The sequence below is a fragment of the Fusarium verticillioides genome, chromosome 10, assembly GCF_000149555.1.
Source record: "Fusarium verticillioides 7600 chromosome 10, whole genome shotgun sequence".
Taxonomy (NCBI): domain Eukaryota; kingdom Fungi; phylum Ascomycota; class Sordariomycetes; order Hypocreales; family Nectriaceae; genus Fusarium; species Fusarium verticillioides.
In genome coordinates, this window is record NC_031684.1 from 493661 (window position 1) to 517753 (window position 24093).

The window sequence follows — 24093 nt, forward strand, 5'->3', positions numbered from 1 at the left end:
ACACTCTAATTTCAAGTATCAGCTCGAAGCTTCGAGTCTCAGTATCAGGAGAAACGGTTATATCCTGTGTGTCGGCAGCATTGTCCATTGGATCGGTGCCCTTCGGTGTATTGTATTGTAACCGACTCTTAAATTCTCTTCTCAATCACACATTCGTGAAGGTTATATACAAGCCCATATAAGTATGACATACAGTGCCTCTCGTTGCTACCCCAAATAATAATCTAGATTCATAGCATGATGATAGCAAGACCCAAATTACAAAAAGCTGTTTTTGGCACAAGGCTTATCCATAAGCAGCTGGTCTCTTAGTAAGTAGGGCTAATAGTAACTCCCTGATGGAAAGACTTGTAGTGCTCTCGTAAGATCGACGCTACTACTTGAGCCGCTGGCCAGTTGAAACCATGGAGAGTGTTTGCAGACTCATGAATCAGCCTCCGCCCTGCTCCCTCATCCCAGAGACACCCTACACCACCAAGATACAGGCGTCTGTCTTCGTTATTATTGATCCATTCTTTCGTACTATCGTTTCCTTCATCCAATCGAACTGTCAATAACAAATCCATATCATTCACTTCTGGCCTGCTTCCTAGCTCAACCCAGGCCCAAATGAGCAGCGTTGCCACCAAGAATCCCATCGTCTCATGCTGCGCCCCTGTCTTTCCTTTTCGAATTATTGACCACGCTTTACAAGCATTCTTAAGGGCTGTCCGCGCCTCGCTTTTGCTTCGGATCCAGGTACGTAATTTGGAGTTTACAATAGCCCTTTGGGTCATGTCTGCACGCCAACCGGAGAATGCATAAAGCTGTTGAACTGGTAAATATATAAACATCGATAGTAAGTAGGACAGACTCTCGACAGCTCCAGAGAGCCTTGAAGGTGGCAGCGTTTTGGCATGGTCTTGGAGGATGTTAAGGTAGATGGTTACACGGTCAAGCTTTTCGGCGTGGTATTTAATCCCAATACTGAGCAGTAGTGTATTAAAGGGATCCAAATTGTCAATCTTTTGAGTGCGGTAAAATTCAAAAAGCACTGTTTGGAAAGGCACGGGCTTGAAGATTGCTATGGCAAACGTGTCAGCTATCTTGGTGACCTTTTCTACTAAGTAACCTTACGCATGTTTCGATGTTTCTTCCATGCTTCCTCGCACGAGGCTTCCCAGAGTGTCTGATGAAAGGGAGCGGGTAATTGTAGGCAGTCTATGGTGACTATCCCTGGGCCTGACCAGAAGCAGCTGTATTGGCAATCGAGAATCTAGTCAATCGTTAGCCCTCACTACCAATGCCACATTTCACATATGGATTTGCAAGTTAACTCACCCAGACTGAATAGAATAGGCGCTGTAGACTCTCCTTCTTGATCCACTCGACCCAATTCTCTTGCCCCGACTTTTCAGTCCCAAGAAGTCGTCCAAAAGCGTCAAAGTTGGTTTGGCAGGCCATCTTTCGACACAGAGTCTCGAGTAGTGCCCTCGTAGTAGGCACAGCCTCAGTAAGTGTTGTCTCCGGCGCAAACATCATACCAAGGTGACTGAGAAGGACAGCCTGTACGAAGGAAATTTCAGGCTGAGAAGTTCGGAGCCTTTCAGACTAATCACAACGTTAAGACCTAGATATCAAAATTGTGAGGGTATTTCAGTCATACCTGTACATGTATGGCTCTTCGTAGGAACTCGAGCAGGGTGAAGGATGCTATTCTCGTAGTTGCTGCCCGAGAGAATATACACCCAATTGCAGCTACGCTAAGAGACAGAATCCATTGATCTTTTTTTGGAGCGAAAGATGCTTTATGGAGGAACGGGAGAAGTGAATGAAACTCTTCAAAATACACCTGGATAAAGGTGTTGATATAGGTACTTGGTGGAAAAGCGCTGGATGTGAAAGAAGACCAGTACTCGTTATCTCGGTTGTAACGCGCAAAATGCTTTGTCATTTCTTGGTACACGTCTTCCTTCAAGCGAGGCACATGACAATAGTCCTCTGCACGCCAGGCATCGGAATCCTGGTTAACATAATCATTTGTTGCTGAGACGCTCCTCTTACTTGGCCCTTCATCTGAGGAATTAGGAGATATGAAGGTTTCGGTCAATATTGGTGCTGTGAGTTCTGATATAAGTCTATTCGCTTCGGTTTCGTTTGAAGCTGGCGGTGGCTTGTTATGTGGTGAGGCGGCAAGCTCAGGATCCGTCGTCGTCTGAGGCAGTGAGAACTGCAGTGCTGAAGGCGATGACAAATTGGGCATATCTTCTAAGGAGAGATAACTTTCTAAGCCACAAAATGCTCCTAAGTGACTAGAACCTGGATCTTCAAGGTCTCCGTATACATTAAAAACAGGCCCGACATTTTGATCTTGGGCCACGGAAGGTTGATATGACAGGCCGGTGATTGATTCAATATCACTTTCCGGCCAGCATGGGAGTGCAGAAATACTTTCTGACGCACTCTCATATTGTTGAGAGGTGAGACCTGGCTGATTGTACAATCCAGTGTAGGTTGTCGCATTGGTCAGAGTTAGATCTTGACTGGCGACAGAACTGTGCGTGTTCTGAGACGCACGTCGGTTTTTTGACGGTGGATATGAACATTCTAACTGCTTCGGCGTACATCTACCACAGGGAAGCTGACCATCGCATCGCTGTTTTGACTTTGCACACTGCAAGCACGCCTGAGTAACGTACGGTGTTCTGTGTTGCTTCGATGGTGGAGTCTCGGACGAATCATGAATCTGCATATGCCGAACGAGTATGTCTCTGTTGATGCATGTCAGTCTAAGGTACAATTAGTTGAGAGACCGTTGTTTCAACGCACTTCCGAGAGAATGAGGCGGTGCATTCACCGCAAGAGAAAGGTCGCAGACCCATGTGTCCCTCCATATGGCGCTGCAGATGCTCACTCCTGATGAAGACGGCCCAGCATTCGGGACACACAAGACTCATTCCGGTCGCGACGCGTCGGAACTCAGATTTGAAGGCTGTGATGAAGTCCAAGGATCGGAATGTCTGGAGATAAAAGATATAATGATGCGGGTTGATGTAGCATGGTCTACCCCAGGATATCATGCTCAACCCCGCATTTTGGTGGCACTAGTGTCCTTGACGCGGGATGGACTGTCACCCGACGATTGAACATAATCCGGTATATTCATAAACTACACATACCCTTTAAATAATACATATTTATTAATTAACATTAATATTATTACTTTATAAGCGTGTAACTCGTATCTGAAGTATATTACTAATATTTTATATGATTAAGTACATAGAGTAATAATTTATAATTAAATTTGAAAACCTACCTGATTCCCTTTACAACAGCAAAGTAACCAGAGGGAATGGGCTAGTCTAAGACCCCGAACCCGAATAATGTACCGGTGGTAGATCGGCGAACTCCACCCCCGCAATTCCGAAAACTTAACATAGTCGGAAATGAGTGATGCTCTAGTTTAGACGAGGTGCTGACCGCCGAGCTAAGACCTAAACGAATCAGGGAATGAGAAAGAGTCCCCGGACTTGTTCATGAATCGGTAGATTTCAGCTGGATCTAAGACCAGGCCCCAAGCTAGAGACCCGCGGAAGCTTTGCTTTGCTATTTGCTAGTGCCGAGACGTATAGCCCTGGTCAATTTAGGGAGTTGTAAAATGCATCTTTTGCGGACAAGAGACATAAGATTCCAAGTTGGGAAAGACGACACAGCAGGCCAGCCATAGCAATTTAATGTAGCAGATAATTTATATATACTCTAGCTCGGATCCGTGGGTTAAGACTTGTCTGGTAACAGTCTTAAGTCTCCGTTTTCATACTACTCATAACCTCACCACAAAAAGGCTATCTATTCTCTTACAAAACACAATACTCACAATGCATATTCTTGGTCTTTGCAATGGTTCTCTCCATGGAAACTCTGAGATCCTGCTCAAAGCAGCCTTGAAAGCTGCTACTGACACAGATTCGTCAATTTCTGTATCTTGGATTCATGTACCTTCAGTTGTGCTGCCACGGCAGCACCTACCCTTCAGGGATGATCCATCTATGGTACCGTATCGCGATGATGGAAAAGATCAACCATCTGGCAAAGGAGAGCCCGACGACCGCGAGGCTGTCTTCAAAGCTATCATGGATGCTGACGCCATTATCATCGCCACTCCAGTATACAGCCACCAGCCTGCTGGAACTCTCAAAGCTCTCGCGGACGCCATACTCGGACCTTACGCCGATGTATCAATGGCGTACGATCTAAAGCGTCGACAGGAAAATGGGGATGAGTCTGTGAAACACTTGGAAGTTGATCAGCGAGCCTTCAAGCCTCGTGTCGCTGGATTTATTGCGGTTGGTGCGTCGAACCCTGCATTCCCTGAGCAGTGGACAATGGCTCTGCCGACGTTGCAGACGTGTATATACCCCATCCACTCCCGTGTGGTTGGCCAAGTTGTACTGTCTGGTTATGCAAGCCCAGGAGCTGTATTGGCGGATTCTGGAACTGCTCTGGGCCGTGCTGAGCTCCTGGGCCATCGTGTGGCAAGTCAGATGGGAAAGCCCTACGACGAGGCACAGTATCTAGGGCCCCAAGAGAGCGGCAGTTGTCCTTACTGCCATCTGCTCAAGATTGAATTCCGCGATGGAAACAATGTTGTTTGCATCACATGTGGTGCAAATGCTGTTCTGGAACGGGGACCTGAGGGCAATGTTCGACCGAAATGGGAGGAGGACTCAACTGTTAGTTGCATGACACTGAAAGGTAAACTGCAACACAGATATGACATCCGAGATAAACTGAAGTTGGAGCAACTAAAGCTTGCATCTATTTCTTCTGCCTTTGCAAAGTGGAAGAGTTTGGAATTCCCTCTGGTCCGTCTTCCAAGCCTCCAGGAAAGGATTACAGGCCGTTTATAAGCTCTGAGGACTTATCATCCTTATGTAGTTAGCTTCAAATAAAACCCATTTTTGAATTTATCACCGAGAAATTCCTGAGTTATCTTTCTCCTCCATATTGATCAGGAATCGTGGTTTATACATGGGTTACGCTCTTCATTGCGTAGCAATTAAAAGATGTATATACAGCTTCGGGGGTGAGAGAGGATTGCCTCACACACAGTGCTACTCACAATAGCCTCCACTATACATAAGCAATAGGCAAGTTGTGTAAATGCCATATCCTAATGCAAATCGTAATTGCTAGTAAACCTGCTAGGTAGGCCCACGTATTCAGAACTATACCAGCCTCGGAATGTGTCTACCAGATTAGCACGCAGAGTCTAGATGCTCTGGACTCAAGTCCAACCCGTACGTATCCCTGGTTGCACGAGTATCGTAAATCGGTTGGCTGGGGTGCGACCGAGATCGAGACTGTGGGTATCGGAACGAGGATTCTGTAAGTCGCCTAGTCGCCGAGGATCCTCTTGACTCTAAATCCTTTTACTCCATGTTTGGTCCGAGAGTCCGATGCATACGGCACTATCCCACGCCAAGCTACTTGAGATCCCTGGTCTTCCTCGGAATGTCTAGCGCGAAGTTCGCAAATCGCGGGGAAGGTACCCATGTTCCGGGGAAGCTTACAGACTCTAATTCAGTGGAACACATCTGGAGCCAGCGACGTGATGGGGTTGAGAGGATACCCCGCATTTTAGATCTATTGCGTGGAGTATTGGGCTCTTTTACACCCTGGAACCTGAATATATAATGCACAGCTGGCCTAAACATGGTCTTTCACTGCACACGTTCATTCATTCCGTCATTCTCGCCTTTGCCGTTTATATTTGATACACCGGGCTTAGATACCATGGCTGACGAATCCTTTCAGCAAGGCAACCGCCGGCGAACGGCTGTTAAGCAGAAGAACCTAGAAATCTTTCTCCATCAGCAGAAAGATCTTCCCTATTCTCTTCCATCTTCACCTGATTTCGCCGAGCTGACCAACATTGGGCTCTTGACCAATACTGCCAATCCATGGGCTGTAGTTCGCCCGGAAAACACCCCGCAAATCGCCAGAGCTGTTCCATATCTTGTTGCCAACCAAATCCCCTTCACTGTACGATCAGGCGGGAATAACTTTTTCGGCAAGTCTCAGATCAGCAATTCGGTTTGCATCGACTTGCGTTCCATCTCTTTTTGCGAAGTAAACAATGATGGAAAGACGGCCCGAGTTGGAGGTGGTATCCTCTTTGAGAAACTCATTGGCGATTTGCAGAGCAAGGGCTACTCAACTGTAACGGGCATGGTGCCTCCTATTGGGTTTGTTGGGTGGTCTTGTTATGGAGGGTATGGGCCTTTTGGCTGGCTTCATGGTTTGGGGCATGAGTCAATCCTCGGCGCCAAGGTTGTAGATTGGCAGGGTCGTATCATCGACGCCGACGCTGATCTACTCAAAGAAATTCGAGGAGCTGGAGGAGGCTTTGGAGTCATTGTCGAATTGACCATCAGAATCTTCCCGCAGGGCAGTGTAAGTTATCCTTGTTCTATTTTACCTTCCAAATATACGCACGAACACAGAGCAATGACTAACACGACTGCAAGCTCCTCTCTGGTCAAGTATTCTTCGACGAGTCAAAGTTAAAGAATACAGTGGCCAATATCTGCCGCGAGACACAACGGCAGTTATTCCGAGATCCATCCGAGAGTCTTTACATGGCACCCTTGTTCGTCGTTACGCCATTGAGCAAGGCTCCCTTCTGCCATGTAATGTGGCTGCATGAAGATCAGGAGCAAGGCAAAAGGGAACTCGAAAAGGTTACTAAGCTGGGCCCGTTTGTTCACACGACAGTGAAAAGAACAACGCACTTAGGCGCGCTAGATGACTTCAGACATGGCTTCGCCATGCCCGGAATGATTGGTAATGTCTGTACCATAAGCATCTTGTCATTAACAGACAAAGTCATCGACATGATTGCACATCATATCGACATCATGCCCAATAAGGTTAGACTGGGTTTTGCGATTCACAGCGCCAGGGAGGCCTCCAGCGACGCAGCTCAAGCATCTTGCTTCTCGGCAACAGAGCGCCATTTCATGCTTGAGTTCCTGGGTTACGCTGACTCGGAGGAAAAGGTCAAAGTGACTGATAAATGGCTCAAGGATTTCATGGATGCCATCAGAGGAACTGACCAGGCCAACATACTTCCTAGCACATATATCAACTTAACTGCGCCTAGTCAAAACACGCTAAGAAGAGCCTATGGGCCAAATTATGACTTTCTCATGAGCCTGAAGAAGAAATACGATCCGCGTGGGGTATTCAACACTGCGCCTCCATTCGTAACATTAGCCTCAAATGAGGAGCTCTTGTGTAGTGGGATGGTCAAGCTTTAGGGGGGTGAAAGTAGTGTGATTATAAAGCATATGTATATATAACTAGTAACTTGTGACTATCATAAATTTGCGCTCTATGTTGCCAAGGAGCCGCAGGGAGATATATGAAGCTAACTTAATAGCTATCCATAAGTGAAACTTTACAGACAGGTTGACCCATAAGATATAGGTCGCTCATGCAAATGCCATACCCTAATGCTCTATGTATCCTTCACTGGCTCTAGTCCTCGATCTCGAATAAAGGCGGTGCCAAGCAAGCATAGGCCAATTAATGGAGCTTGCAATATGAACACGCTGTGACTTGCAGACATGTATGCGTCCAGAACCGCAGGAACTCGGCGCATCGACTCAGGCAGCACGTATGTCGAACTAGCGAGATCCTTGTACTCAGCGGGCAGAGTAGCACGTAATTGAGCTTGAAGGACCGCTGCAGAGACAGCAAGACCACATGCACCTCCAATACAACGATAGAAATTCCTGTTAGATATGATGACTGCACGACGGCTCTTGGGGGAATGAGCTTGTAGTGCGATCAGGGTAGGCTGGAAGATGCACCCGACTCCCATTCCGACAACGCCCAGTATAACACCAATGACGGCTATACTGGAGTGTCTCGTAAGTAGCAGAGCCAGACCCGCTCCTCTGACAAAGATGTAAGCGACTATTTCACAAGATGGAAGATATGGCGAAGAGCTTACAGAGTCCATACGGCGAAACCGAATATGAGCACCTCGCCATATCGGAGGCGATGGCTGATGTATTGTCCCGAACCAACAGAGGCAATCATTTGCGCCGCCACCAACGGAGTGTATATCGCTGCTGACTTCATGGCGCTATATTGGTGAGGGTTCTGGAGATAAAGAGGGACGTAGTAGAGGTAAGACTGGTAAACGGCGCCGAGCAAGAAATTTTGGGCCAGCATGATACTAATGCTTGAGTTCTTGTAGATGTCGACTGCAAAGCTTTGAGTCAGAACCGTATTATAAACGCCTTTCGGCATGTGGACTTACCAGGCATCATGGGAAGCTTTGCCATCTTCCATTCCCATCCTATAAAGGCGAGAAACAGGGAGCCACCGACAGCGAGGAAGCTAATTGACAGTGGTGAATCCCATGAGAAGTATGAACCTCCTTGATGACAAAATTAGTTGTACTCTGCTTCCACGTTACTTGGGATCTTACCTCCAGAGATGGGAATTAGAAGAAGAACGATGGCGACACCTGAGACCCATGAGCCCACCCAATCGATCTTAGTAATCCCTTCCTTAAAGCTAATAGTTGGAGGCTTGGAAGGGAGAAAGAAAAAGGCCAAAGCAGCGGTGATGAAGGATAGTGGTGTCAAAAGCCAGAAGAACGCTCGCCAAGATGACCTCTGCATGATGCCAGCGGCGATGAAGGGTCCGATGATATTACCCAGTCCGACAGTGGCACCAGTGATGCCTTGGATCTTTCCTCTTTGTTCGAGACTGACGATGTCTGAGATGATGATGTTGTTGAGGTTCAAGACACCTCCGCCGCCGATACCGGCGAGAGCCCGAAAGACATAAAACATGACTGCATTCTGGCTAAACGAACAGAGCAAATCCGAAACACAAAGAAGTAAAGCGGCAGATATGAAAACGACCTTGCGGCCAAAGACATCGGATAGTCTACCATAGAGCATCTGGAAACAGGTATTGGCTATCAAACTGGAAGTACCAGCCCATGAGATGGTGGCCTCGGCGTTGAGATCTTTGGCAATGGTGGGGAGAGTCACTGATTAACCATTTTGATCAATTGTGACGAGGAGTAAAGCCGATGAGAGGGTGGCGAGCGCGATGACTAGTTGGCGTCGAGGCAGGATGTTGACCTGGTCGTGAAGAGCTTTCTCATCCTTGGTGAGCACCATTTTTACTTTACCAATTGAAGAATTGAAAGAAGAAGATCAAGAGCAGAGTTGAAGAATGAATTGAGATGTTTGCTATGACTCTTCTCCTTGGGCTATTCCTAAATGGGGACGTGCACAATTTTCGGACCTTGTCCGCGGGATTTGTCCGAACAGTGTGAGTATAACTCAATAAAAGAGGTGGTTTAGTTCGATTATCGGGGTAATAAACATAGCCAGTGTCATTTCAATATTGTCTTTTATTTCAATCTTTCTAGTGAGGGCGTGCTAGCTGATACTTCACCCATATGTAGTTCCTGATACCACCACGACAATTACTGGAGAGGGCGTTATCATGTCGGCGTTGGTGATAGTAACGGCAACTGTTTCGACGTCGGTCTCAGTAAGATATTCCACATCGGTAGCAATTACAGTCTCGAGATCTGTTTCTAAGGCCGTATCCACATCGGTAGTATAGACAGTATTGTAGTCTGTAACATCAACGGTATTGACGTTGGTAATAGTGACGATCTCTAATTCGGTGACGGTGATAATGATGGGTTGAGAGACTGTAAGACTCTTGAGGTCTGTGATGGTTACGGTGCTGTAATCTGTCGCGGTTATTGTCTTGCTGTCAGTTATGCTGACAGTCCTCTGACTGGTGACAGTAACGTATTTTGTCGTCTTGTAGTAAACCTTTGTGAAGCTCTTTACTGTAGATGTGAATGTTTTAGCGTTGACAGCATTTATTGTTGTAGTAGTAGGCGCAGCTAGTTTGTTGGTGATATGACATGAACACGCACTGCTCACGTCGCTAGCGCCCTTGAGTGGTAAGTACGCAGGGACGTTTTTATTCACTTGTACGGCTCGTTTGGCGTGCTTAAGATGGGAGTTAGTCGAATCCAGAACAATGATAGGCTGAGATGAGACATTGTAGGGACTTGACATACCGCTGAGGAACAGACCATATCGTACCAAAGAAAGACGGAATTAGGATCCCTCCTAATCAAGACAGTATACCTGATAAATGTCAATACAACACTAGCACGACAACGTGTTGTCTTGTGTGAAGTCGGAGAGAAACAGTAGAATGGTTTACTTACATCAAGGCGTTGAAGCATGCACAAAGCTGATCATAGAACGCAAAGCTCAATGCGCCAGTCTGTGCCGAACAATACGATTTGCATGTGCCAAAGTCATATTGTCCCATGTTTTCAGTGATCTTATAGTTGCTAGATCCATAGCCCTGGACCGCACACATGTATTCAAAGGACCATCAATTAGCCATTCTCTTCTAAATTTAGAGTTCCAGCAGATCTTACGGGCTGTCGTCGTTGATGTGGCAGGTTCCGCTCTGTTGAATGTCAGTACATTACTTCTTCCTGAATTCCACCTTGTGATAGCTTACGTGCTGCTATACTAGGTATTAGTTATCTAAGCTTCACTAACTGCAAACGGTTGAATCAGGAACTCACGTAACAATGACAGTGGTCGGAACTTCCTCTGTGATCTGTATGGTGCCAATGCTTGTAAGATCTGTGGTAGATGTCACGTAAACGGTAGCTGTAACGGTACTAGTGATGCGCTGTGTCACTTGCTGTGTCACTTGCTGTGTCACTTGCACTATGGCACTCTGAGTAACTTGTGCTATGTCTGTACTGGTAGCATCATCTGTCTGGGTGCTTGTTATCCTCTGAGTCTTTAAAGCGGTGACACTAGCAGTGCTTGTTTTTGTGATTGTCGTGGATGCGGTCTTCGTTGTTTTTTTCCGGGCGATATGATTAACAATAAAGCTGACCCGCTGAATAACCACTACCCTGACAGGTTGTGCTATCCATTTTGTTGTTGAGGTTGTAACGACAGGCGTAATAGTGGAGGTTTTGGTGATTTGAAGATACGTCGAACAGAAGGCAGACCCGTCTGCCTTGTTCTTTTTAAAGGCTTTAAGATCTTAGTCACTATCTCTGCAAACTAGAATGGCACTTAAGTATCAGCTGAGAGTTTACCATAATGGGCCTTGGTAAGCCTGCGGTTCTGCATACCAATTGCTCTTGTGTCAAGGCCATATTGGGGCCCCCTGCTGTCAGCTGGGAACGGGCTGACCGTACTAATAAACAGTAGCACCAGTATGGCTGTCAAAGTCAGCATTTTGAGTAATTGTATCACGCAGAGTTGCGGAAGGTGTAAGAAAGATGTACAGGAAAAGAGAATAACTACAAGAAAACAAATTATATATATTCGCCTACTATATCACCTACGTCGGCACATCGTTATCAATAACTAACCAGATCAAACTGGCTCGATGCCACATGATATCTAGACCTGTCTAATAGTCCGGACTGGGTAAGTGCTGCTGATAATTATTTAAAACGTTTCTATTATCTATTACATTCCTCCGTATTGGAATGAGAGCTATTTAGTACCTCTGAAAGATTGCTTATTTGCCAGTCGTTTATAAACTTTATCCTCAGTGGGCAAATGGCTTTGGTGCACTATCTAGGTTTTGGCTATCGCCTTTTACTTTTAGCCGTTTAAACCGTTTTCGAATTTTGGGATCTAGTGCGTTTTCATGGACCCGGCCAGAATCTCGAAATGACATGTTAAGATTGTTACCCTTGCTCTTGGTTGCAGATGGCTTCCTTGCCGCAAAACCGCAAACAGGTAGAGCGCTGAGAAATCGTATATTCTTAGCCCTGTCTTCTGCTGATATAAGCTGTCAGTCTGCTGAGTTGACACTCGTGGCTGAAAGCTTAAATCAGCAGACAGAACCAGTGCCAACAGTGACAGGCCTGGGGTGAATCCACGAAGAAGTAGCACTAGAGATAGCAACTTGGATATTTTTAACGGCTTTTCGTGCTGATGCCAGTGATACGGATAATTCAGGAGGATGGCAACACCGCCGGTACATCTTGTTCATATCCAAGTCCAGCAAATGGGCTCTGCTTCTGCAGCGCTACTTCCTCTTCTTTCTCCATGGCGATGTGTTCATCTTTGCGGATAAGACGGCCCCTGTCGAGAAATGGACTGAAATGAACCACGTCACCACAGCGCTAACTTCTCTCTGCTGGTTTAAGCCACAAGTCTCAACTGTAGCACCCACGCTGTCCGCTCGGCCCGATCGGTTGAACCGCATTGTCTAATTCTGGTAGGGCGAGCTATTCCTGCATGGAAAGACGAACGAGTCAGTCGCAAGGCGAGCGGGACTTCTGGCTGGTGAATTGTAGCACTTAGCGAAAGGGAAAAGCATTGACACGGCTTATGATTGTCGCTGCTGATGACACGCGACGGGTTGGGGTCACATAAGTCCGCGTGCTGTGTCCAATAACTTGGCAGGATGGTCAGGAACACGTGTGAAGATAGGATACAGACTAATACATTTTTCTACATAATAAACCCCAAACATTGTGAAAGTTCCGGCGCAATCATTACTTAATTTCATGCCCCTCACTCAGACTTTGGTGGCCATTTCACCCGCTTCTCCGCCTGAATATATAGATTATTCGGCCGAATCAGTTGGAAGTACGGATCATACTCAATCGGCCCATCCTGCGCCAGGCTGAACTTGTACCGATAAACAAGCTTCGGCAAAAACACCTTGATCTCCTGCAGAGCAAAGTTGAAGCCGACGCACATTCTTGGTCCTGTCGCGAATGGGATATAAGAGCCGGGAGGTCGATTCTTTACCTGTTCTGTGTCCCAGCGATCAGGGTCAAAGCGCCCAGGGTTCTCCCATACGTCCTTGTTGTTGTGCATGTGGTGTAGTGCTGAAATGACTACTGCGCCTTTGGGAAGTCTGTAGCCTCCTGGGAGTATCATATCGACTTTGGCGGTGCGAGCGGGCTGGAAAGAGGGATTGTGCAGACGCTGGGTTTCCTTGATAAACTTATCGAGGAAACTGAGCTTGTTGGTTGTCTCGGCTGTGACTTGGGTATCGTCGTCCCAGTCGTTGTCGATGAGTTCTTGGAGAAGACGTTCTTGGTTGCCTGGGTACTTGACGAGACTGTAGATCAACCAGGATAGCAAGGAAGAGGTGGTGGTGAAGCCGGCGGCTGTAGCTACGAGTAGGGTTGGGGCGAATTGGGAAGGCGGTAGCTTGCTACCTTTGTTGTCCTTGGCTCGGAGGAAGTAGTCTAGAAGGTCAGTTAGGTCCCAAACCAGTTCAAGTACACGTATAGAACTTACCAACAACATTCTCAGCCTTGAGCGCTGCGTCCTGGAGCTCCAGATCCTCCTTTCCCTTGGACGCTCTAGCAATCGACTCCATCATCATCTCCATGATTCTAGCCGTCGTATCCCTAACCTTCTTTGGATCACCAAACGGCATCTTAGCATACCAAGCTCCCATTGACGACACTTTCTTATTCAGCTCCAAGTTCTCCGCAATCTTGAGAACCATCTCGTGCAGCGGCGCGTCCACCTCTTCGAAATGCGCAAAGTCCATACCTAGAACAAGCTTCCCCACTGCCTGAGATCCAAGCTTCAGCATATACTGGTAGACATTCCACGCCTCACCCTTTTCGTCAAGCTCATCGAAGACTTTATAGGACTGCTCTACCGTTCGCTGCATCGTAGGAGCGTAATGACGAACTGCCTTTGGTCCAAGTGCAGGAGGGAGGAATTTATGAGCAAGACGCCATTGCTCTGTGTCTGTATCAGCTAGAAAGACGCCTGCTTCTTGGTTCTTGATTGGGTGGAGGGGATGCCCGGGGACAATATCCTTTGTGAAGTAGTGGTCTTCAGCTAGGAAGATGTTGGAGAGCTCGGCGCTGTTGGTCTGGTAGAGGCGGTTGCCCATGCTGTTTGTGACGAATAAAGGGCCGTATTTCTCGAATAGGCGCTGGTGGTTGCCGAGATGATCGGGGTAGATTTCGAGGTAGTTGCCGAAGTATGGGATGCCAGCTGGGCCGGGGACATCGCGAACAGCATTGCCGTTGACAGAGACTGCGATTAGTTCGTCTTTGTCTAGGACTTCGGATACCGCATTGAGCCTTTTGTCATCGTGAACAAAGCCGACGCCTGAAGTGTTCAAGTTAATGGCTTGCGTTTGTGACGCTGTTCGGTGAAACATACCGTTTGGCTTGACGATGGCAAAGTGAGATGCGACAATGTTCTGGAGCTCCTCAAAGTCTACAGCAGGCGGAAGTTCGATTTCTCTAGCTGTTGAGGGCGCCTCGCCTAGAAGATAAAAATGTTTCGTTGACATGATGACAATTGTGATCTGAATGAATAGCCAAGACTATCTGTCCAAAGCAGAAATGCTAAGAATATTTGATTGTTATATGTAGGAAATCCAGAAGGCGAATGCATTCAGGCATGGCACATGCGAATTCCCATTCTCGCCATCTTCTTATTACACCGCAAGCAAGGATACGAAGCCCAACGTGGAGACAGCATATCCGTCGCCTCGCACTGCAACGTGAATGACGTTAAAGTCCTGCATCATACAAATTTTATCGTTGCATCCGTTAATCTCTCGGCATATCCGTGTGCGCAGATTTCTGGGTCTGATTACACTGTTTGTTACGATTGGATGATGCAAACGGGAATGTCGGAAGGGCCCGTGCCAATTCGGTACTCGCGTTTCGTATAATCGCGAAGAAGGAAATAAGAGCTATTTTCTCTGCGATGTTCAGGGTTCTCTGGCCAATCGAGCGTTACGTGTTACATCAACAGCGGAATTCGCATTGTTTCACCGACTGCCTCCGGTTGAAGTGGATCGCAAAGTGGGTCGGCCTCGGTCGGCAGTATCCACTACGGGCCCTGAAACCTCGGCATTGTTGGGGGCCCACTACGGAGCTGGACTCCGGCCCGCTGTGGGCACATGCAAATGTCGGCATAATCATGAATGGTCCAGGGATCCTTTGCTTGTGAGCATTACGGTATGTGGCCAAGTTGTGACCACCTAATACGCAAGCACTGAGCTGTTTAAGAGAACTATCTGCAAGACCCAGCCACTGTTATTCTTGTGAGAATGGTTCAAGGTCATCGCCAAATACACCGCTCTTCAATCTCATATCGTTTCTAACAGCAAGCAATGGAGGAATTCAACATCAAGCAGGTCGCTGAACATAACAGCCCCGAGGATGCATGGCTTATCGTCCATGGCCAAGGTATGTTACAATAATTCCAGCTAAACCACTCGCTGACTCGGGATAAGTGTACGACGTCACAAAGTATCTGGCAGACCATCCTGGCGGCGCCGATGTCCTCACAGAAGCAGCCGGTACAGATGCTAGTGAGGACTTCGACAACGCTGGACACTCAGAAGATGCCTTCGATATCATGAAAGACTGCTGCGTTGGCAAGGTCCAGGGCTTTGAGAAGAAGAAGCCCAAGCTTAAGCCACTTGCACCCGTAAAGCCAGTGAAGGTCCAGACCGGAGGACCTTCATCAGTCTCGGCGTTGATCAACTTGGGCTTCATTGTCTGCGCTGGTGCAGGAGCTTACTACTTTGGTCAGCGCCAAGGATTCACCGTACCAAACTGGCTGTTGGCGTCGCTACGCAGTGATTCGGCTGGCTCAAGTTTCATCAAAGGTATCATTGTCGGAGGTGGATCCCTCGCAACCGCCAATGCCGTCGCTGCACAGCGATTCACCAGTATGGCCATGAAAAGCAAGCCCTTCACAAGCTATCCTGCCCATATGAAGGTGCCTAAGCGAGCCCAAGAAGATACCTTGTTGCAGAGAGGACTTTTGGACCCTGTCACCTACTCGCCACTTCCGCTGAAGCAAAAGACCCTCATTGCACCAAATGTCTACCGCTTGACATTCGGTCTTCCAACCACGAGCACCATTCTTGGCCTGCCAATTGGTCAGCACGTCACTATCAAAGCCGACATTGATGGAGAAAGTGTCGCGCGATCATATACACCAGTATCTAACAACTCCGACCTTGGCGTTCTTGAACTGGTTATCAAGGCATACCCAGATGGTAAGCTCACAAGCAAGTTTCTGGCGAAGCTAGAAGTCGGGGACGAGGTCCTCTTCAGAGGTCCAAAGGGAGCAATGAAGTATCAACCAAACCTTTGCAAGAAGATCGGCATGATCGCAGGTGGTACGGGTATCACCCCGATGTTCCAGGTCATCCGTGCTATCTGCGAGCATGACCGCGACACAACAGAGATCTCTCTCATCTATGCCAACAGAACAGAGCAGGATATTTTGCTTCGTGAAGAGTTGGATAGGTTTGCCAGGAGATATCCCAAGAACTTCAAGGTGTACTACATGCTGGATCAGCCGCCGCCTAATTGGGAGTTTGGATCTGGGTACGTAACTCGGGAGTTGATCAAGGAGAGGCTTCCCTCGCCCGGTGTTGATTCAAAGGTGTTTCTGTGTGGGCCGCCTGGAATGGTGAATGCTTCAAAGAAGGCACTTGTTGACTTGGGTTTTGAACAACCCGGGGCGTCAGCCAAGATGTCGGACCAGATTTTTGCATTTTAGATAAGATAATCTTCTTTCAGTTATGAACAGTGTATTTCTATAGTTGATGCGCTCTCTAATGGAGAAACTCTTATTCTTATCCGCAATAGTGTCCGTAGATTAATTAAATTGTCTACTTAGTGATTGCAGAGCCTCAATACCGAAGAAACCTTTTCTTATCCCAGCGTTTTCGTATCTCAAATGGCGATCTGTGTCCCACAATTCCGACGCTTCCAGCCCCACAACTTGCACTTTGCATTTGCCCTACGGGGAAAGCCATTTCACTTTAACACGGAAGCACCAATCATATGCCTCGCCTTATGGATCAAAGCTTCAGGTCTGCTTACTGTAACGGATCCAGATATCAACGGGTATGAGATCTTGCATAATGATTGGGCTGAAACTATTCACTGTTTCATGAGCGTCGCTCAATGGCGTCTTTGCTAGCATGCGCTAGCCGAAGCCCAACTTTACAACGAGGCGATTACATCCCGCAAGGAATTTTCTATTGCTTGGACCTTGCCGTCAAGAATACGCCTACCGGTTATAAAAAGGGGGCTTTCGTCCTCCAAGTAATGATATCAAGTCATTCCTTTCCATAACAGCTTTGTCATCTACTGTTCACGCCAATTCTTTTAAGCTATCCATTCATTCCTTACTACAACTGCCAATATGCCTTTCACTGGGAGGTAAGCCATCGTTCCCCTCCCCTTTGCTTCATCTATTCAGCATACATACAGCTTCTAACTCTGTCAGTGACATTTGCAAGATCATTTTCGCGATCATCCTTCCTCCCGTCGGCGTTTTCATGGAGAAAGGATGTGACAGTGACTTTTGGATGAATTTGTTTCTGACATGTTTATGTATGTCATCACAGTCCATCGGGTAATTGCATGCTAACCTGCATAGTCTTCGTTCCTGGCCTGATTCATGCCTTGTATATCATTTTGAAATATTAGGCGCTGCGACTTGCTTGGGAGCCAGTACTTTAGCCTAAGAGTTGAGGGCATATAATTACATTCGTTTTAATAAACTAATAGAGGCATATCTGCTTCTTTGGAGGACAATTAAAGACTTGCGGTGATGCATGTCAGCTAGGACATAGTATCTCTTTACGGCGTGTACAAAACTCAGGTTAATTATAAAACTCGAAGTTTCATTTTCCCTCCTCTGCAAATGATCGTAGACACACCGACAATATTAGTGAAACTAACTAACAACGCTATAACCGTGCTAGGTCCTTGGTGGGATCTTCGCGTCGGGAATAGGCTAAGACTGAATCTTACTGTGATTGTGATTGGCTTTAACGTAAAAGTCGCCCTCGCGATGCCCGATCGCAAGTGGGGCAGAACATGTATCCTCCAGTTAGAAAAACTCACCTCACCCAGGAGCATCTTCTTCCTATAGGTTCCCTCGTGTTTATTGCCAACGGCATTCTACGCGCAGCAATGGCCATCCAAGGTACTATGACTACCATGGTCAAGCATAAACGCGCATCTGCCCCCAAAAGCCGTAATGGCTGCATCACATGGTATGTTTGCCCGTCCTCCCTTACCATCTCTACGGCCGGTGGCTAACTCGAGGTGTCTGTCTGCAGCAAGTAAGTGGCGTCATGACTTTCTCATGTTCAATTACTTATTCAGACAGGATCCGACATCTGAAATGTGACGAGGCGAAACCGATATGTAATCGCTGCTGCGAGGACAAGATTAAATGCGACGGCTACGCGATGCCTAAACCCAAAGCTCCCCGGCGAAAGCACCGAAAGAAGGTTGCACCATCGATCGCTGATACTATGTCTCTATGCTTGACCATTGACGACATTCCCTCATTGACGACTTCAGAGCGCATGTACTTCCAACACTTCCTGCAGTTCACGACCACACAACTATCGCTCTCTTCCCGCTCGACCAATTTTTGGGTTCGATACGCTCTACCCATAGGTTACCAGTTCGAGTCCATCCGATACAGTATGATTGCAGTTGGCGCCTCGCATCGCCTATTCATGGCGAAATCACTTGGCCACTCAGACCAGGATGGATTGAAGAGCTTCGCAACGCACCAGTACAACAAGGCTATTGCGACTATTGTACCTTCCATGACAGCGTCCCAAGACATGCACATCATCATGATCTGCTGTCTTCTTTTCATCTCTTTCGAAGGCCTCACTGGTCGTTACGATGAGCTGCTGCAACATCTCAGTGCGGGGATCTCGCTGTTCCGCTCAGAGTTGCCGTCGTCAATAGATGAGGAACGAGCGATGACCACAAAACTTGCCGAGATGTTTTGTCGACTCGGTGTTGAATCATCCAACTTTATGGAAAGGGGTCCGAGTGTCTCAGGTATGGAGAAGTGGTATCGCTCTGGTAAAAGTCAAGACTTGCAATCACCGAAGCCATTTAGCAACCTCGACGAGGCCTCTTCTGCACTACGGCAATTGGATGTATTCTTTGACGAAAAGCCTTGGCACTATGAAGGAAGCGATGATCCAGATAAAGCCAGTCTTGTGAAGGAAGCGACTAAAAAGCTTCAAGATGCTCTTGATCAATGGACCTCTCGTCTCGATGCCCTTTACGACCTCAGAAACGAGGACATTGCAATAGAAGGGGAACAGCAGTACCGTAACCTCCGTCTGCGGCAGAAATATTGGCAAATGTCAATAGATTCATACTCCTCAGATGAGGCGGCAGCAAGACCGGAGACCTTTGATTCTTTTCTGGCGGCAGCCAAAGAAGTAGCAGCGCCTCTCATAGCTCTCAAACAACCGACATTTTCGCTCGATGGCGATCTGATCTCCGGTCTCGCCTTTGTCGCATCGACTACAGAAGATGATGAAACGAAAGTTCAAGCTCTAGATCTGCTTTGGCGATTGAATCGTCGGGAAGGCCTTTTGGATAGTCGCGATATTGTTGAGATGCATGAGCTTGCAAGAGCGCTTGAAACGCGTACGGAAGAGGTTGAGTTTGATGAGGCTTGGAGGCCTACGGCGGCGGCTGGGATACCAACGATTATCGAGAGGTTACGGAAAAGTCTAGGGCAATTGAATATTGGGTAAAGTAACAGTAGACATGGTGTTTCCAGCAAAAGTGAAGGCTTTACTCGGAAAGGTTGCAGACGTTTTCCCAAGTACCGGTGCGGACTCTGACACCAATCCTTGACAACAAACCTGCTTTTTAATAATTTCTACTGTTTAACGCAATGCATGCTCTCTGTTTCGACTTTGCAAGAACCGGATACTACTTCAGTAATGAGAAAACTTAAAAAGCCAATAGGGACCTGGTTTTTTCTTATAGTGTCATCACAATACAATATCCAGTAATCCAAAATTTGGTTCAATGGAAGTTCAGGGTAGTTCACTTGCTAATGTTCATGACGTCATGTGCTTGTGCCATAGACATAGGTACGTACTACAAATCACAATCAGTTCTCTTGACCAAGTTGGGTCAGTAAGCGAGGCACTTGGTAAGGTCAAGATCGCACGATGGAAGTGGTAAGAGAAATCAGACACTGCATGCTAAGCTTTCTTATGGTGGGAATGTGCTGTTCTTCGAAGATTCTAAAGCCAGGGCAGCCCCATATTTAGATGTGCCGAGGAGTGGAGCGCTGAGGCTCAAAACAAGGATCTTATGGATCAGTTTCATGCGGTCAGATCTTGCTAGCGGAAGAAGCGCGGAATTAATGCCATCGTTGCGTCATGACGGAGCCGCACATAAAATTGCCATCTTTCAGTCATTGCGTGTACAAGCAATTAACGACCTCGGCTGCTCCACGTTGTAGTCCGGTATCGCCTTTTCAGGGCTGAACTTGAGGCAATTTGAGCCTCATCATTACGTCCTGTATCTTCCGTCATGCCGTACCGGCCGGTCCCGATTGGAGGTGTCACGTACCGACAATCCGGATCTTTAGGCCCGACATCGCCTCAAGTGTTGGACTACGTCTGAGATGGATTGTATACAAAACCCCGTACAGTTGGCCTTTTAGTTGAGTCCAGACTGTTGTGCCTACTTCATATCACTCTCATAAACATTGATCTTTTCATACAATCTCTGCTCCATTCAATATCTCACAGACGTTGCTCGGCAATATCAGTATGGGTGCTTTCACTCTCCCCTCGACCGACAATCGTACTGTCACCGTACTTGGTGGAGGCGTCCTTGGCCGCCGCATAGCATGCGGATGGGCTGCAAGCGGATTTGATGTTGTCATTCGTGACCCTAGCCCTGAACAAAGGGCTGCCGCCGTGGAATACTGTAACTCGAGCATGTCACTGTACTCAGACTCTGAAACAAGAGGAATTATCACAGCGGTTGAAGACCTTTCGGAAGCTGTTGCTAAGGCATGGCTCGTCATCGAAGCTGTCCCTGAGAAGCTTCCCCTCAAGATCTCAACTTTTGCAGACTTGGAGAAGCTCACATCACACGACACCATCCTCTGCAGTAACTCGTCATCTTACAAGTCAAGAGAGATGATAGAGAGTCTGAAGCCGGAGACAAAACGACGCGTTCTGAACATGCACTATTACATGCCACCAGACTACCGCGTCGTCGAGCTCATGACCGACGGAGAAACCGACGAGACCATCTTCCCATTCCTCTATCATAAGCTTGAGGAGATCAAGTTTCATCCCTACATCGCACAGAAAGAGTCAACGGGCTTCATCTACAACCGTCTCTGGGCTGCCATCAAGCGAGAGGTTCTGAACATCCTTGCAGAAGAGGTCTCTACTCCAGAGGAGATCGAGAAACTCTGGAGGGAGATGTGGTATGCTAAGGAGAAGGGACCTGTTGCGATGATGGACGCTGTTGGTCTTGATACTGTGTCTTTTATTGAGCAGCATTACATTGCTGAGCGTGGCTTGCCTGTTACGCCTGTCAAGTTTCTTCAGAAGTACATTGATGAAGGCAGATTGGGAGCCAAGTCTGACAAGGGAGGGTTGCTCCCCCCAAGCAAGCTTGTCAAGTCCGATCATGAAACCTCGCTCTACTTCTTAGACATTGGATTGTCAAGTGGGAACGCAAAGGATTGTGCCTCAGCTGGTCGCGTGTTGCTGGGTTCAAGTGATGCGAAGCCCATGAAGACAGTCGTCTCAGGCCAGCGCATGCCTGATGGTATCGACATCTCAAAGTCCGCCGGAAAGCTGTTCTGGACTTGTATGGGCAATCCTTCGTCCAACGACGGTGCTGTTCTCAGTTGCAATCTCGATGGTACGGATCTTAAGGAGATTGTCCCCCAAGGTCTGGTTCACACACCAAAGCAGCTGACTGTCGATAACAAGAACTCAAAGCTGTACTTTGCTGATCGTGAGGGAATGCGGATCATGAGATGCAACTTTAATGGCTCTGACCTCGAAACCCTGATCTGGACTGGTGACTGGCAGGTCGATGAGCATATGCTAGACCCTACAAGATGGTGTGTCGGCATCACCGTGTCGCCTTCCACTGGCAAGTTTTACTGGACACAGAAAGGCCCATCCAAGGGAGGGAAGGGTCGTATCCTTCAAGCCAACATCGACATTCAGCCAGGCGAAGATGCAAAGACCAGGACAGATATCGAGGTACTGTTCCAAGGCTTACCAGAACCTATTGATTTGGAGGTCGACGAGGATGAGAACGTCCTCTACTGGACGGATCGAGGCGAGCTGCCGGATGGTAACACCATCAACCGCGCCAAGCTAGAGGCAATTAGCAAGGTGACTCACGATGGTGCAAGCAAGCCAGTCATTGATTACGAGGTTCTTGCTCGGGGATTACACGAGGCCATTGGCATCAAGCTTGACTCCAAGAATTGTCGTATCTTTGCCACGGATTTGGGAGGCTCGGTGTACCAGTTTGATATGGAAGGAGGTAACAGGAAGAAGGTATATGAAGGGTCTGGAGCGTTTGTTGGCATTACTGTGGCGTAGATACCCGTATGAGCCCTAGAATTTGACATCCCGGGAATTCGTCGTAGTAAGGTTACAGTATCTCACTACTGTGGCATATGGAATATCCTTCTCCAGGAAATAGATTTTAACATCTCGCTATATCTGCTCTAGTAATCTATAAAGGCCGCGGCAGACTACCAGGAGTTCCACTGACGTGGCCTAGGAGCCATCGGCCTGGTGCGTAACACATACATAAACGGGTTCCAACCATGAGTCGTTGTGACCGAATACAGTGACGATTTCACCGACCTACTGATCATCCTCACAGGTGTTGGTATTCCGCCTAAAGACGCGCGATACCACCAGCCATATCTTGCCAGGAGGCTTGTCCTCACTAGCCCTGCGAACAAGCCACCACTGAAGCGTCATAGCTGCCATCGCACTGTTCCATACGAACGCTACCATCATGCCCACCGAGAAAGAGAGTGAGGTGGAGATATGTCTTGTGCCGCAAAGACTCATGACCTGAAAGTCGTCGATTCCGTCAGGCAGGGCAAAGCCAGAAAGCATGAGCACAGCCTGGCAGATGAAGATGTCGGTGTAGTTGACCATCATGTGTACTCGGCGCCATTTCCTGCTTATAGAGATCTTTGGTCTGAGGTTGTTCTCGATGAGGTATACTCCTACTGCCAAAGTTGCCAAAACTGCCGTGACCAAGCCAATGATCTGGAGTATATATGATCAGTACTGTCTTGTCGATACGACATGCGACTTACCCCATGTTCTGTTCGAAAGTGGTCCGACGACCCCATCCCAGTCAGTCCGCATAGCAAGCCAATGGCCAGAAGAGGGAGGAAGAAGACGCAGAAAAGTATCTTCTGCCATTTTTCGATCCGAGCTTTAAATAAGGGTCGCTCGATGAGTTCGCCAAGAGCGATCATTGTCGAAAAGATCAGGATGATGGGGTATATAATAAAAAAAGCAAGTGTCATGGCGGCCACTAAACCCCTCTTAGTAAGACATCGCGTACAAAGCTGACAACTTACCGTGTATACTTGTTAGTATAATCATCATAGATTTCGAAAGTGTATTAACGTGATAGCTGTTCTTGGGAAAGTCGATCAGGTAGGTGTTGCCTGAGCTCGTGATGTTGATTGGACATTTCGGAACCTGCATATCCGACCGACCCGTCGATGTGAGATTTCTTTCGAGTTCCGTTCTTAGACCAGCGATCCCTCTGTTGAGCCAGCATGTTGAATGGCCTGTCAAGATATCCAAGTTGTTTTGTAAGAAGTCGGTGACATAGAGTTGGTTCTGTGTTGTCCCAAAGCAATATTGTCGACGTGATTCTTCATCTGATCGCGGCACGTTGAAGTCTCTAGTTCTCGACAAACTGTTGATGCTTACACCGGTCTCACCATTTACGTAGTCCAGATTGTGCGTGGCGACACTGTTGACCTGGCCTAAGAGTAGTAATGGCACGGACCATGCCAGAAGAAACAGTTGTTGAAGGCGAGGCGTCATCTTGAGAACATGTGTCGACGACGATGGAGTGGTTAAACGAAAAAAAGGAGTCATAACGGGAAATATATCTAATACTGAAGCCACGGACGATGTAACCGCGCGAGGGGCTGATAACTTTGC

General features: G+C 47.5%; 11 protein-coding genes across 11 annotated transcripts; 6 read left to right on the forward strand and 5 right to left on the reverse strand.

Annotated features, from left to right (window-relative positions):
• Positions 1 to 308: 308 nt before the first annotated feature.
• On the reverse strand, positions 309 to 2242 carry FVEG_17606 (hypothetical protein; the record flags this gene model as incomplete). The annotated part of the gene is made up of 4 exons (XM_018906846.1): positions 309 to 1063; positions 1117 to 1255; positions 1321 to 1590; positions 1646 to 2242. The coding sequence occupies 4 exons, from the start codon at positions 2240 to 2242 to the stop codon at positions 309 to 311; spliced, it is 1761 nt and encodes a 586-aa protein (XP_018762034.1).
• Positions 2243 to 3860: 1618 nt separating this feature from the next.
• FVEG_13785 (hypothetical protein) lies at positions 3861 to 4892 on the forward strand (the record flags this gene model as incomplete). The annotated part of the gene is made up of 1 exon (XM_018903137.1): positions 3861 to 4892. The coding sequence occupies one exon, from the start codon at positions 3861 to 3863 to the stop codon at positions 4890 to 4892; it is 1032 nt and encodes a 343-aa protein (XP_018762035.1).
• Positions 4893 to 5778: 886 nt separating this feature from the next.
• Positions 5779 to 7304, forward strand: FVEG_13786 (hypothetical protein; the record flags this gene model as incomplete). The annotated part of the gene is made up of 2 exons (XM_018903138.1): positions 5779 to 6438; positions 6513 to 7304. The coding sequence occupies 2 exons, from the start codon at positions 5779 to 5781 to the stop codon at positions 7302 to 7304; spliced, it is 1452 nt and encodes a 483-aa protein (XP_018762036.1).
• A 14-nt stretch (positions 7305 to 7318) lies between these two features.
• On the reverse strand, positions 7319 to 9245 carry FVEG_13787 (hypothetical protein). The gene is made up of 4 exons (XM_018903139.1): positions 8486 to 9245; positions 8315 to 8434; positions 8003 to 8258; positions 7319 to 7946 (listed from the first exon to the last, which is right to left on the reverse strand). The coding sequence occupies exons 1-4, from the start codon at positions 8964 to 8966 to the stop codon at positions 7505 to 7507; spliced, it is 1299 nt and encodes a 432-aa protein (XP_018762037.1). The 5' UTR covers positions 8967 to 9245; the 3' UTR covers positions 7319 to 7504.
• Positions 9246 to 9467: 222 nt separating this feature from the next.
• FVEG_13788 (hypothetical protein) lies at positions 9468 to 11315 on the reverse strand (the record flags this gene model as incomplete). Its single annotated transcript, XM_018903140.1, has 7 exons — positions 9468 to 10085; positions 10118 to 10187; positions 10271 to 10413; positions 10490 to 10521; positions 10576 to 10586; positions 10643 to 11108; positions 11174 to 11315. 7 exons carry the CDS (start codon positions 11313 to 11315, stop codon positions 9468 to 9470), a joined length of 1482 nt encoding a protein of 493 aa, XP_018762038.1.
• A 1296-nt stretch (positions 11316 to 12611) lies between these two features.
• Positions 12612 to 14370, reverse strand: FVEG_13789 (cytochrome P450 oxidoreductase; the record flags this gene model as incomplete). The annotated part of the gene is made up of 3 exons (XM_018903141.1): positions 12612 to 13297; positions 13350 to 14183; positions 14238 to 14370. The coding sequence occupies 3 exons, from the start codon at positions 14368 to 14370 to the stop codon at positions 12612 to 12614; spliced, it is 1653 nt and encodes a 550-aa protein (XP_018762039.1).
• Positions 14371 to 15201: 831 nt separating this feature from the next.
• FVEG_13790 (cytochrome-b5 reductase) lies at positions 15202 to 16607 on the forward strand (the record flags this gene model as incomplete). Its single annotated transcript, XM_018903142.1, has 2 exons — positions 15202 to 15277; positions 15325 to 16607. The coding sequence occupies 2 exons, from the start codon at positions 15202 to 15204 to the stop codon at positions 16605 to 16607; spliced, it is 1359 nt and encodes a 452-aa protein (XP_018762040.1).
• Positions 16608 to 17258: 651 nt separating this feature from the next.
• Positions 17259 to 17545, forward strand: FVEG_13791 (plasma membrane proteolipid 3; the record flags this gene model as incomplete). The annotated part of the gene is made up of 3 exons (XM_018903143.1): positions 17259 to 17275; positions 17343 to 17449; positions 17496 to 17545. The coding sequence occupies 3 exons, from the start codon at positions 17259 to 17261 to the stop codon at positions 17543 to 17545; spliced, it is 174 nt and encodes a 57-aa protein (XP_018762041.1).
• A 489-nt stretch (positions 17546 to 18034) lies between these two features.
• Positions 18035 to 19820, forward strand: FVEG_13792 (hypothetical protein; the record flags this gene model as incomplete). The annotated part of the gene is made up of 2 exons (XM_018903144.1): positions 18035 to 18117; positions 18234 to 19820. The coding sequence occupies 2 exons, from the start codon at positions 18035 to 18037 to the stop codon at positions 19639 to 19641; spliced, it is 1491 nt and encodes a 496-aa protein (XP_018762042.1). The 3' UTR covers positions 19642 to 19820.
• Positions 19821 to 20497: 677 nt separating this feature from the next.
• On the forward strand, positions 20498 to 22607 carry FVEG_13793 (alcohol dehydrogenase). Its single transcript, XM_018903145.1, has one exon. The coding sequence runs from the start codon at positions 20677 to 20679 to the stop codon at positions 22486 to 22488; it is 1812 nt and encodes a 603-aa protein (XP_018762043.1). The 5' UTR covers positions 20498 to 20676; the 3' UTR covers positions 22489 to 22607.
• Positions 22608 to 22758: 151 nt separating this feature from the next.
• On the reverse strand, positions 22759 to 23973 carry FVEG_17607 (hypothetical protein; the record flags this gene model as incomplete). The annotated part of the gene is made up of 3 exons (XM_018906847.1): positions 22759 to 23175; positions 23226 to 23449; positions 23496 to 23973. The coding sequence occupies 3 exons, from the start codon at positions 23971 to 23973 to the stop codon at positions 22759 to 22761; spliced, it is 1119 nt and encodes a 372-aa protein (XP_018762044.1).
• Between the last annotated feature and the right edge of the window lie 120 nt (positions 23974 to 24093).